The sequence below is a fragment of the Atractosteus spatula genome, chromosome 8, assembly GCF_055471065.1.
Source record: "Atractosteus spatula isolate fAtrSpa1 chromosome 8, fAtrSpa1.hap1, whole genome shotgun sequence".
Lineage (NCBI taxonomy): Eukaryota > Metazoa > Chordata > Actinopteri > Semionotiformes > Lepisosteidae > Atractosteus > Atractosteus spatula.
This window is the reverse complement of record NC_142713.1, coordinates 55,656,288-55,670,849: the sequence shown is the minus strand read 5'-3', so window position 1 is coordinate 55,670,849 and position 14,562 is coordinate 55,656,288. Positions and strand designations below refer to the sequence as shown.

Below are 14,562 nucleotides of genomic sequence, written 5' to 3'. Positions count from 1 at the left end.
ATATGGAGCTGAGGTTGCTTTCAAAATGGAGGAACAATGGAGGAACATTTCTCTGTGACTTGACACACCACAATGCCACAGATTAGTACGCATTTCTCTGACTCCTGTCTTTTTTAAGTTGCCTATGATTTAGACACACTGTGTCAGAACAGTGTTTTTCAGCGTGAGCTTTCAGATCTGCATCAGATCTGCATGGTTGAAGAATGAGCACAATGGTAAGGGCAGCGCAGAAGTCTGGCTGTGCTGATCTCTGTTTTGAATTTCATGTTTATTCACATAAGAACCAAAGAGATTTTGCACATACAGTAAACCCTCTTTCATTTCCAACAATGGGATTATCTAAACGCTAACGTCTGCTTCATTGGTTAGACCACTACAGTAGCTTTTAGAAGTTGATCTCCGATGGCTTTTGACCTGCACTAATGAGAGAGCTCTCACCTGGCTGAGGATGCGGCCACACTTCCCCTGCGTCTGCTCCACCAGGTCGAAGATGGGGAAGTTCCAGTTGTTGAGCTGCTTCATGATGGGGTCCAGGTGCTCCATCACTAGTGGCTCTGGTGCCAGAATGGGCTTGTCCTGCAGCAAAGGACAGCCCACTGTCAGCACAGCATCACAAAATTAAAAACCAAAGCATAGCACACACACTTCCATTCCTCACACGTTCTTAGCATTAGCATCTCAACACACATTCTGTGTCCAGATCTGGGCAGACGGTGCTGTAAAGTTCTCTGGATTTGTTTTTTATGAATCACTAAGACTCCTCATGCAGCGGTGTTCTGATAAACACTAACACACTGTGCCATTGTTTCTTCTCTTTAAAAAAACAGTCAGCTATACTGTCATTCATATGTTCATATTTATAATTTTACACCAGAAGAAGGCTCCACAGCCAAAACGTTGTGTTTTCTCTCTTCTCTTTTCAGCATGGAACAAACCTATGACTTGTTCCTATTAAGAATTTCGCCTATTTCAATATTTAAATTTTGGATCTGGCAACAGTGTTTTATAACAAAAATAACACTGGCAAACGTGCAGTATTTTAAAATCCAGCCATTTTAATTAGAGTGAATCAGGAGCTCCTGAAATGTGCTTTAATGAAAATTAGGTTAAACTGGAAACAGCACAGTACACATATCACTTCTACACAATATGGATTTCTTGTGACAGTATTCCCTGCACTGTAAATGCTAAGCTGTGTGTTCGACAGACCCTGAAGAAGTGAGCTGTTGTACCTCAGGCGGTATTAAGGGGTGCAAGATGAGGGTTTCTGGTCTATATGCCCGGCATATGGAACCTTCTCTGGATTCAGCCAGCTGCTTGGCACAATCCGGCTCATCCTCGTTCTGTGCAATGTCGCTGCTGTCGCTGTTATTGGTCTCATGAGTGCTGTCATAATCAGATGACGCCAGCGCTGGATCATCTGAAAAGAATGTGAACAGTATGACTTTTCACACGAAAGATGCATCCCTCCATTTTCATTCCACTTGTCCCGGTGGATTTCATGGGTCCAAGAAATCTTAGCTTTCCAAATTTATTGCAGAACATATTGCACACATGGCCTGGTAAGATATGTTATGCAATCCTAGCTGGCCACCCGAAATTGCAGAACTTTTCAATGGGTGATTAAAAAAGTGCAAACCTAAATACCTTTTCTTGGTTTCTGACACAGTGGCTTTGTTCCTCAGAACAGATCGTGACAAATGGTACTGAGTACAGATGGAAATGATCATGTTGCCCACATCGCCTCTGTGTCTGGGACACACAGGACAGTACATAGGGCCTCACAGTATTAGGGGATGATATAAGACTTCCCACTGATTTGTTAAACAAACTACACTTGTGCTGTTCAAACTTTGCATTTTTTTGGACACGTTAGAAGTCTCCAAGACCCGGGAGACTGTGATTTATGTTCTGTTGCATCAAGATTGAGAATGATCTCTCAGCCCACACCAGAATTTGCAAGTCACTCAACATTTTTTTTATCTTTTCTTAAAGCTCATATTTATTCTTTTAGCTCTTTCCTGTTTTGCTTGATTGGTTTATCATATAGCAGCTTGGAATTATGTACTATTTAAAGGTGCAGTATAAAAAAATATTACTTTTATCATTACAACATGATGCTTTCTTAGCACTGTAAGTATCAAAAATGATTATGGGGCAGTGATTCTTCTTCCCATGCAGAGTGGTTACCTGTTCTGTGAAGTCTGTGTGTGGGTGTATCCTCTTTGTCCAATGAACCCTCTCCATGGCTTAGTTTAATGTATGGTCTTCCACAGCTGGTAAAAGTAATATTAAAATTGTCAGTACTTAGCACAAATAACACCACCCCTAACACTGACAGTACCAGAAAACTACTAAGTTTACTGTGTAGGCTGTTACACAATACGAAATGTGACTTCACATGTGATGAATAGATTAGTTAACACTTCTGTCGCTCAGTTTAAAGGCACTGTAGTACTTTTGTACTAAACTATATAGTGTTAATACTATACACTATATAAATGACTATATAGGCGTAGAGGTTATTTCTATAATGTAAACAGTATATATATTTTTTCTTATCAATAGCATACACTTGCATTCTTTAATAGAAAACCTTTGTTGCATTCTAATGAGAATGTTATGAAGAAAAGTGAGAGCAGACCCCGAAGCCAGCCAAGCTCTCTCACTTCCTGTCAATATTCTGTCTAAGTCCAGTCCAGGGGATCTGGAATGATCAATTCCAACGCTGTAATGGCTTTCCTCAGATCACGAGCTAGTGGCCACGTTGCGCTTTGGCTCTCACCTAACTTTCTTATGCTCTGTTGTTTTGGATGAAGGGCCAAACGAAAGGAGTGCTGTGAAAGGTGCAGCAGCAGGTGAGGTTCTATGGGGATGCTAGCAGTGCAGAGGACCTCTCGAAATTTCTCAGGCCCTGAACTTCCACCTCAGATGTAAGCCATGGCATCACCACCACACGTGCTTTTCTCTGTCTACTGCAAGCGTAGTCTTCCTCATGGACTGAATAAACGCTCTCTGCTCTTGTGCTATCTTTTCCCAAACTCTGTTTTATTACTGCATGTCATATCTTCACCTTGACTGCTTTCCCTATTTCTGAGTGTATTGCCCGACAACCTCTGCAGCTATCTGCTGGTTTGACTCTCTGCTCTAACCCTGGACAGCTGTATTCAACACTGGCTTTTCCACACATGGCCTTTGGTTTCTCTAACGGGTTTATGCAAAAGCCATTATTGTCTTGACTGGCCAAATGAACTACTTCTCCTCTCAGTTGTTTCCCTTAATTACTATACCAAATACAGTTATGCAGCAAAATACAAATCTGTGCAGGTAGATATTTTGTTATCAGGTGAATGCTGCCCTGATGAATGTCAGTTCCTCAATCAGCTGTTCACCATGTCCTCTGATTATTTATCATCTCTTGGTAATAACTTGATTTTACTCTTTCTATTTCAGTGTAAATCAGTGGATTTAAAACTTAATCTGAAGAAAGAAAACTGTAAAAATGAATCAAACAAGGCAACTAGTCCCAACAAACCTATTTGCACTGTAGTATTCAAGGCAATTTATCAAAGGTCAATTGTAAAATACTGAACATGCCTTGATAGTTTGTTCCATAAACAATAAGTATACATCTTATGTCATCTTCAAAAAATATTTCTATGTTATTTGTGAAGACAACGTTATGACAAGCATTTGTTTTGTACTGCTTTGTGTTATAAAGCCTGTGACACATGTTTTTCTTGTTAAACTGTCTCTTCCATTTAACACTGTTTAGGAGAACACCACAACCAGTATGTTCCTGATGTACTACAAAGAAATATGGCAGAAATGCAATGTGTGTGTTGTTACCATGCTCAAAAAGACATGTTTAATTCACAGTAAACAATTAAGGAGTCTGTATAAAGCTTATCTCAAGGTTGAAGTTTTCTAAACTCAAAGATTATCATTAGATCAAAAATGAAAAAGAAAACTCCTAAAACAAGGTTCTTTAATAGTTTTCTTTCAAGAATGTCAGATCTATCAATACAATGTGTAATATGCACAGATTACAGTGGAATCAGCCTTTCAATGCAAAGATGCTTTCCATGTTAATTAAAAAATCAGGAAAAGCTGACACAGGAAAAGCTAGCATAACATGTTCCTCCAGCAGAGTAATAGTCAGGAATCCTGATACACAGAGTACAAACAAATTTCATTTTCTTTAAAATGCCTCATTAACAAATGATAAAATAAAACTTTTAAAAAATAATGCTGTGAACAATGTCTGGAAACTGGATTACTGAAGTGGATTGCCATATTTTTCTTGTTACATGAATAAATCATGCATGACTCTGCTGGTTTTTACAGGCATCAAAGAAAAACCAGATGGTGTTGATTCACATCCCTTCACCTCGGTGACCCTTTAAAAACACAAATCCCATGCAGTCATTGTAAATTCTTCCTGTTCTGAGCCCTCTTATAAGCATTCTGTTGATCAGATTTACTGGTGAAAATGGACTAATCATGACGCATAACCATTACATAAAGGCACACACACCGTATGTGTATATACTTAATCCATTCAGTACATCTTACTTCACTTTTCTACGTCTTGGGGTTGTGTATCATTTCAGACATCTATCCATTTTCTAACCAATTCAGAGTTTGCCCGGGTTAGGGTAGGGGAGCTGGAGTCTATCCCAGCAAGTTACAGGCACACGGCAGGATATACTGTAGCCTGCATGGGATGCAAGTCCATGTAGGGCACACACAAACACACACTCACACCAGGGTCAATTTTCCTAGATGCCAATCAACCTACTGGTGTGTTTTTGGACTGTGGGGGGAATAACCCACATGAGGGTCCTCCAAAAACCCACATGGACATGAGGAGAACATACAGTACAAACTCCATGCAGAGAGCTCCCTGGGTCTAGAACTGAACCCAGTGCTCCAAGGCAGCAATGCTAACCACTGTGCCACCATGCCACCCTCATTTCAGACATTTGCCTTATTCTTCTTGTGCCTCAAAGGGAATAGAATGTTACAGCAAGCAAGCAATGATCTAGTTTCAAACGATGAAAGGGGGGGTTTACAGTATGTGCTCGTGGCTTTCACCACTGCTGACATTTGCTGGTATTCACAGCAGGGAGGCTGTGTTCCTAGAAAATCAACATGCCTTGGGCAGTACAGCAATCGCTGCTACTGAAGCACAGCCTCCTTCTGATCAGCAATGGAGGCCTCACTGTGAAGTTAGCTTTGGATCAGGTACAAATCCAGGCCACCTGGCCTTCAGAATAAAGCAATTCTGGCTTCAGGAAAGGGAGGAACATGCAGCTGCACTTGGCTGCAATCAGCTGCCTGCCTACAGCTGTGCTCCGACCCCTCCAGCCCTCCAGACTGTCTGCCCTTGGCTGCTCAGATGCAAAAACACTCATACGCACATGCAGATGGCAGCACACTTATACGCAGGAACACATGCACAAATGCAAAAAATCCATTTAATTTCTATCAGCATGAGTGTATTTCTAATGCCATTTCTGTATGAATTACATACCACATGGCTTCAAAGACGGTAAAAATGTTTTTCTTCCATGACTAATTTAATTTAGCTTCCATTAACGTGTTTAGAGCAAACTCTTTTTTGCTAAACTAAGTGAATGGTACAAAGGTTTTCGCATATAGGAGAAACTATTCATTTTATGCTGTTACATGCTACAGATATTTCAGAGTTATTATTATAAGACTTGTTGTAATCTGGACAGGTTTCTCACTACTGCAATGCACTAGTTTATCACAAATATTTATAGTTTCTGTTTGCAATGCAAGGGTTAATGCCCACAAAAAGATTGTAAACTGTTATTTTAAACTGAAGGCAGAAGTCTCACTTTATGACTTTGAGGAGGTGCATTTCTTCTCAGCAGGGGATGCCTTGTTCACTGCTTTTTCCCTCATTTATTACACATTTTACACTGTTTGCAGAAGTCAGCCTAATGGTTACAAGACAAATCAGTTTACTTTTCCCCACAGTGGCTCTAAAGACTGCTGATACCATACTGAAATACCAAGACACACTGGAGTTCAAATTGTTTGCTACATACAGGAAAATTAAAGATAAAAGAAGAAACTGATAGATACTGTATAGCCATTGAAATGTCCTCCAGGTACAAACTGTCTGGGAAGCGCAGTAATGGCATAAAGTAATCACAGCTGGAATAAACTACTTTTACCTGATGTTCCAAGGATACTGTATTCACCCAATGTTACACATAATGTTTGATTGAAGGTGCAATACCATTACTAATGTCTTCTTAAATGTGAGAAGGAAATTAGTTACACACTGATGCACAATGAAAATGTAACTGTCAAAATTCAACATCAATAGGTTACTGAAAATATACATTACAACATTTATTATGTTATTTATAGCCATTTAAATGAACAGTGAAAGATATAATCACGCCCTGCTTGGGTAATAGAGATCACAATCATTGAAGAAGATTGCATAGTTGATCTTGGTATGACTTAAAGCGACTGGTCTCTGGGAGAAATAATTAATAGAATGAGAAGTTCTGTTTCAGCAATCAGCATACTAATTCAGAGAAATTGGGAAAAAAAGCTTTGAAGGGACAGGCCATGTAAAGGAAGGCAGAGAATCACTCCCTAGTCCAGAACCATTGCTGAGGTCCTTCTGTGCCATCTGCGTAACCATCTTTAGACTGCAGAAATCCCAGAAGAAATAACCCAGGCTAGTAGAATGACTCTAGTTCACCATCTGCTTGTTTTGGGTTGTGTTGGGGGTAACATAGTGATTCCACATGACAAAGTCTCTGACATCTGTAGGCCAGAGAACATCTGAGGAGGTGGCCAACAGAGAGTTGTGGACTGTTTGTTATACCAAAAAATACTATTTTGCACTTGACAGACCTGATTGAAAACAATGTGTGGGAAGACATTGTGTTGAATATTTTGCTGATTGTTGTATAATTCAAGCCAAGCGCTGAGGCAGCAGAAATGTAATGGTGTGTCGAGCAATCTCCTTTAAAACAAAAATGACTTTGGTGGAGATCAAAGGCAACTTTACTGTATTTATTAATACATTGACAAGTTGATACAACAGTCAACAGTTTAACAATTCCTGGAAGCCCATTTGGAAGTGTCAATTTTAGCAGGGTAAGGCAAGACCACATACTGTAGTTCTAGGTTTAGAATGGCACAATGTCAAGAGCATTAATTCGAGGTCTTGCCATGACCAGTCTTCTCACCTGAAATAAGTTCAGTAGAACATTTGTGAGACCAGCATATCAGTGAAATCAACATAACACAACTGTTACACAGTTACAACATCCCACAGCAGTCTGTGCAGAGGCTGATCAGGTCTGTGCACCAACACTGCCGGGACCGTTTTAAAGCTCAGAGAAGTCACAGGCGACATTTTTGATTTGTGATTTTATTCATTTTGAATGCATGTCACAAATGTTAAAAAAACAAGCATTTCTTTTATGTTTATTTTTTATTTCTGTGATGTTGTTTGTCATCTGTGTTTAATGATAAATTGGTACTGGGTGCTGCTTTTAATTGTGCATCAGAAGGAATACTTTCAAAAACCTTCAGGTTTATCTCAATCATCACTCTTATTTGACAAACATAAATGAACCAGAGTAGAGAAAATTCAGTACATTTTAGCAAAATGTTAGGAAAACAACAGCCATTGCACAAACCGTCCTATATAATCCCACAACCAGTAATAAAAGTAAAAAAATGCTATGTGTACCTTGCATATACATTGCTAGAAAAAAACTAAAGGTTCCAAACTCCAAACATCATTAACCATGAAAATAAGGCCAACCTCAGTGCAATTGTGACTGTGAAAATGTATATCTGTAGGATATAAATCACAAATAAGAAATTAATCCACTTTCATTAAAAAAATCCAGCTATTGATTTTGCAAGAAAAGGGGGAGTTTTACTTAAGATCAGCTTGCCAACTCCTAAAATAGATCTCCTAAACCTGGTTTCCTGCAGCTTGACTGGGAAAGGGTTGCGAGAGAGCTGTGCTGGAGGAAACGCAGACTGCATGCCTTACCTACTGCAGAGAAGCACGGGACCCGTGTGCTGCCCTGGGGCGTCGGGAGCACTTTGAGTGACAGTTAAGGCTTTGTGTGGGCCCATGGCACGCCTGGTCAGTGTGCCAGCTATGTCAGGGAGCTCCACAGAGGGGGCTGTGCTGGTGGGACTAGAGATGGGGGTCCCCTGGATGGGTGAATGGCACGGGGAGGTGAGAGGTGAGTTGCTGGAAGGGTAACCTACCAAAAGAACACGCTTAGTCATAAGCACATTAGAAAATATATATATCAGAGATGTGCAAAAACATTCAATTAATTTATTATTAATTATTTAGATGGCTTTTCTCTTTTAAATGCCATTTTCCTGGAGTAAAATAAAGATTTTTTCATGTTTAAAGAAAACATAGAGGTATTTATTTCTGGACTACGTGCAAATTAAACTGTAGTGTCGTATTTTGTTATATAGGCATATTCAACACTATATAAAGTTTCTTTCAACACAGTTGCCCAGTGAAATCCCGACCTTCGGCAAGAGCAGGGATCATTGCATCGTGTTTTGCACATCTCCTTAAAAATAAATACAATGGAGAAGATGGTAAGAAAAAGAAACAACAGCTAAAGGGAGAATCACAGAAGACTTATCAAGGATGTATTTGTCTTTATGACATTTCTCATTAAAGAGAGACACACATCCGTGTTCCCCTTTTCAGTCCATCTTTTCTCTGTGTCCTCTTTTGTCCAAAATTTCTACTGTGTATTCAAATGTTGGTATAATTTGTTCTTTTAAATTTAAAGCACAGCTCAAATGGTCATTAGAGAACGTTACAGGCCAGGTTTATCAACATGTGCATATTCCACTATTCTCCACTGCAAGAATTTAGTACACCAAGGTCTCGAAATACTGTATGTACAGTATCTAAACCATAAGGATCTCTCTAAGGGTGTCATTGTTTTCACTGAACTGGAAGACTCAGTTGTCTGAGGATAGCGATGATGTAAATCCTTGGCTCCATACAAGCATAAACAGTAACCTTAAAAGAACATGCTGTATCAGTGTACTACAATTTCAGAAAAGGAAGGAGAGAAGCTACTGTAGCTTGAATACTAGCCATGACATTTCTAACTACAAATGATAAGGCACAGCAATATTTAGCTCCAGACATATGGTTCCTCTAAGACAGAAACAAATTATATATCAAAAGAAAAACATTTCCAAACATTTCATGATAGGAGGCAGCAGGCAGTTCCCAGGCACGGGACTCCAATTTGTGCAAGAAACTGACACAACAGACACACACATGCACACACGCACACAAATGTGGCTCAGAAACAGCCAATACGGCCTGCATGGGACCTTCTTTCTGGTGCTCTGCCATCTATACAGCACTCCTATGTGGTGGTGCTTTTGTCTTTATGTTGAATTAAATAGAAAAATACAACATTTTTTTTGCTTTACCGTGTGTCAGACTTTCCACCTTATACTGAACCATTAAGACCTCAAAGAACAACCACGTTGCTTCTCTAAGTAATGTTGGTAGACCAGCAAGTGGGTCTTTGCACAGTGTACCAGAGTTTCCTAACCAACAACACACATATATTGACATGGAATACCTGTTGTTCAAGGTACCATTCTTCAGGAGACATTGCAGCACTTCAGTCTTCAAAGAGTCCTGTGGCAATGTTTATAAGGGGTGTTAACCCCAGATTCCTGGCAAGGTCCTACTCTGGGTTTGTACAATGGACCTCCCTAAAGTTAATATTTTATTTATTTGATTGTACTTTCTCACTTCCTTCTCCACCGGTCACTCAATGAATACTGCACTTCAGTGATGTATGAAATGGGTTGTATTCTATATGTAAAGTCTTTGAAATTCTTTGGGATGGAAAGTGCTATATAAAGGCCTATTCTTCTTCTTGTTGTTGTTATTATTATTATTAGTAGTAGCAGTATTATTATTATCTAGTGTTTCATGCCTGAAAAGTAGCAACAGTTATAATTGTAAATGTCTTGCCTAAATAATTTAAATAATAATATGTTTTTATGATGATTTATACCCTTTACTTTAAACTCTACAATAAAAAAAGGAAAATCAATAGTGTATACTTTTGTGAAATTCCTTTACGAAATGGCTAATGGAAGAGGGATCTTCTACTGCAGATATTTCTGGCTACCTTCATGCACAGTATGTCAAAGAATCTGAACCCTGCTCTATGTGATAATAAAAAACGTCACAGCAACCCACAGCTAGTACTGCACCCTGAGCTTCCTCATTCCCTGGAATCATTGGATCCAAGCCCAGCCATCCGTATTATTTATATGGAGCACTCTGCAGCTTCTATCCTCGCCTCCGGGGATGTGGCAGTGGGGGCACAGGAGTGCCGCTGATTTGATCTTATTTCAGATTTATTTATGATGAAGGTGTAAATATTGCATTGCTTTCTTCATATGCCCTGCTGTTTCTGAAAAAAAAATTAACGTAAATATCCTGAGCAATCTCCTCACAAATGAAAACCAGAATCTGTCAGTTAGTCTAAAAGATGGATATTTTTTTTCTCTGGGCACGGCCTTGAACTGTGCAAGGGCCCTGAGACCTCTAGATCAGCTCACCCAGGAAAAGACCTCGGTTTATAGCACAGGGCTCCTGCAGCCTGGAGGCTGTTAGTCTCAATCCAGGCTGTGCTACACACCACCTCAGCATGGGAGCCTGCTGTGGCAGCAAGAAACTGTATTAGTGGCACTGAACTCCCATGACATGAAGATGGCTGGGGGGGTATCAGGGAACTGGGTTAGTGGCTGATTACGTGCAGGGTTATGTGGCATCAGAGAAGCTCATTCTGTCCTCCAACAGATCTGCAAGCCTTACAGCACCTACTGTCCATACTTTAGAAAGCCAACTTACAAAACGAAACTACCACTGGTAACAACGACAGCCTTTAATGGATCACTTAATCAATCTGTTATTATTCTGTAGAGCACCTTGGCACGGTGAACACAATCACAAAGCACTCTTTAGCAAGTTACCTCTTACCGACATTATCATAGGTAACATATCTAGGGTATGTATCTCTGCATGTTTCAATTTTTTTGATTTGCCACACAGAATTAAATCATTTTCTTCATGGAGAAGTATATAATTTGAAGTACAGTGATGTCAAACAAGATTTATTTCACTCTCTTCATCACCTAGATTAAGAGCCTTCCACATCCTACTTTAGTACCACATATGAATGCTCAGGGCATTGTGGGTTCAAGTCCTTCACACTTGGATGAGATAAACTGGCTGTAAAAATAGACTAAATATGAAACTATAGATGAAAGCACATGCAAATTTAATAATAAAAGTCGGAAACAGATTGTCAAAAATATAACATTTTTGACATATAGCTACAGTATGCTTAGGAACAAATCTTTTCACTTTAAACTCAGTCCTTCATCTTCATTTGCTGATACAGTACTACTGTATATAGATTTTACTTCTTCATTTGTAATGGTGCTGTATACCGTATGCTGTATACTAAACATTCTGCTCAGATATTGATTAGCATACAGCTAGAGTGAAAAAGATAAGATTTTGCACTTCACTGTGAAGCACTGAATCCAGTCAACAAACCAAAACCCAAGCAAGAGCTGCCAGAAAAAAACAGCTAACAAAATCGCTAGTCTAATTTATTTATTGTAAAATACAATCCTGGTTCCATTTACAACATCGCAGGTTATCAACTAGATTAACTTTCACTTTAGCTGTAGTTTGCCTAGAGTGAAGAATTAAAGTTTAATATAAAAATTGAAAGCATGCACACTGTATATACCACCTAACCTACAAATGAGTACACTGGCTCCATAAAATGGCTTTGAATTAACACAATGAATAGACATTCCTCACTTTGAAAACAGCGGTTGCATTTGGGAGACATTTTCCAAAGTAAAAAATTGCCATGTTGGCTGTTTTTCCAAACACTTAGACAAATACCAGAAGAAGATTTTTCTTCATCAGCTTTAATTACAGTCACTATGCAAGAACATTAATACAAGTTTCAATCTGATAAAAGAGAAATGGGAGGGCCACAGAACTTTTTAATTCATGTAGGCATCTTAAAACCAAAATGTCACTTGCCATCCTCAGCTACCCCTCCTCCTGAATTGGATGGAAAGACCTTTTGCTTATTGACAGAGTGACTGTCAGAGATTGCTGTTCCACAGGAATGTACACATCCTCATTTTAGAGGTTGATGTACAGCAACTGCAAAAGCTTAAACTTGGTACTTGTGGCAAAGTGAAAAAACCACTGCATGCATGTTTATTTCCTCCCTCAAACCTGGTTTTAGAATGAAAGCTGGAGATGGTTTCTGTGACCAGAAAGGTGGGAGTAAATTTTGCACTGGACCGTAAAGCTTTGCATTCAGTGAATGGAGTTTGTTGCAAACCACTGATATAAAACAAGTACATGAAATCGCTGGTCATGGACAAGGATGTGGTACCTGAAAAGCTCTGGCATTAAGCTCACAGCATAACCTGCTCTGTGGCATCACTCTTCTGTCTGCGCTGCCCTCCCCTGTGAGGTAATGCCATTTGGTAATGTGTGTGTCAGCTAAACAGCAGGCTTTTACTCTACTGCTGTTCAGCCAGGCAGAACTACTGTATAAATGACTGCCTACCTGACCTTCATTTAATGCCTATTTTAATTCCCCCTTTCCTTTACTCCCCCTATATTTCAAAAATACTACATTTGTGTGCTGGCCCAAAGGGAGTAAACACAGAGCCCTTTACAAAAGCAGTTTGTTAGAAATTCCAACAAGCTGGGAACACAGAACAGGGGTCTAAAAAATCCCCAAATCCCAAAGCAATTTTTAATGTTCTGTGTGTACTGAACATTATTAAATATTTATTATTAGGGCAAGACACACTTGCAGAAAAAGTAGAAGTTCACTTATCGACATAATAAATATGAAACGATGTAGTGTTAGCAATTACTTATCAGTGGCAACTATTGCTATCATTTATGTCCCTTTCTTGCAGACTTCTAAAACAAATCTTGAGATAGAAGAAACTAAAACATTATTAGAATGGTTTCTGAATGAATGCGTGGAGCATCATGATGTACTCCAGGTCCAGAAAAGTACCAAGTTGCCGAACAAATTGTCTGGTAGTACTGTAGATATCACTGGAGCCATGGTAGCTCAGACAGCAAGGGTGTCCCAGGTAGGGGCAAGTGATGTAGCTTGCTCCAATTCCTTCCAGACGGCTCCCACATCCACTCAGCCTGCTTTCCAAGTGAATAGCGGGGGTTAATCCTTCTGGGGGTAATAGGCAGGCCGGAGCGTGATGCTGACCACATCACCTCCACCTCCAGTGTTGGACAGTCAAAGAAAAATGGTGGCCTTTCCTCCCATTTCCCATGGGCCTTTATGGCCTGAAAAGGGACCTATCTACTGTAGATATCATGGCAATAGCCTTGCAGGTTTATCCTAAAAGGTATAGGATTGGTATCAGGTTGGCACTGGGACAGGGCTTAAGAGAATCCAGCATACACTCAACCAAGAAGTTACAAGTGAGCACGCTTGCTCATGATAACCCCGGAGTCCTCAAGTTTTTATTTTATATTAGCTTATTTTTTTCTTAACGTTGCCCTTCTTTCCAGATATTAAGCTACTGCTGACTGAAAGAAACCTGTGAGGAATGTGGATGTTAGGGCTGAAGATATGGACTTCCCATTCCACAAACAACTGCGTGCATCATCATATCTTTTATTTTGTACCGCCTCTTCCCTCTGTTTAGAACAACCAATGGTCAAATTGAGACTGGCTAACCACTAAGATCTGTCTACTAGCACTGAGTTATGAGGACTGTATACACTGCTTCTCTTTCACAGACAAGCCACAAGTATCTACTGTACAACAGAGATCACTGTGAATGGAGAACTGATGTGGCTCATGCTGGCAAGAATAGTACAAGCTCATAAGTGCCAGACAAGCCAAGAAAACCCAGACCAGCACAAGGCCATGTCCAGTCCACATTTTGCTTGGCCAATTGTTTTCTGTATTTTGAGAAATGGCTGTTATGGTCATCTTATGACATATTGCAACCCAGATTCAAACTAGGGACGCCTGGATTCTGGGGCTCAACCTAGACCTCTGAACAATACTACAGTATACTTACAAGTCAGAACCCCTGAGCATCACGGTAGGTTGAGGAAAAACTCTCAATTTGGCAGCATATAAAATAAATCTGAGTCATGGAAAAGCACAGCATGAAATCGTTGCCATGTTTCTTTTACTCTGCAGATTCTACTTTTAATCCACAGTCGCTGTTGTTGTCAGAAAATAGCATTGCTACAATGCAACTACATGGGCTGAGCATCAGAAAGGAGATCACACCTTCTCAATATACAGCATCTTCATTTAGCAGAAGCAATTCATACGCTCACATCTATTAAAGTATAATAATAGGCATTTATATATCAAAAGATCTCTTACAGCAGCAAAAATTCTAAAAGCAAACAACATAGCACTGCTAGGA

The 14,562-nt window shown here is 39.7% G+C and overlaps 1 protein-coding gene across 2 annotated transcripts in view; it reads right to left on the bottom strand.

Annotated features, from left to right (window-relative positions):
- The window catches only part of pde3a (phosphodiesterase 3A, cGMP-inhibited), a 162,388-nt gene that overhangs the window by 13,706 nt on the left and 134,120 nt on the right, over positions 1-14,562 (bottom strand). Inside the window, exons 6-9 of one of the 2 annotated variants that reach the window (XM_088923444.1) lie at positions 8,066-8,285; positions 2,191-2,276; positions 1,233-1,420; positions 439-576 (exon numbers count right to left, since the gene is read on the bottom strand). In XM_088923444.1, the coding sequence (XP_088779570.1) occupies positions 439-576; positions 1,233-1,420; positions 2,191-2,276; positions 8,066-8,285 (632 nt within the window). The remainder of the gene's footprint in view (positions 1-438; positions 577-1,232; positions 1,421-2,190; positions 2,277-8,065; positions 8,286-14,562) is intronic. The other variant, XM_088923445.1, reaches the window with a different exon arrangement.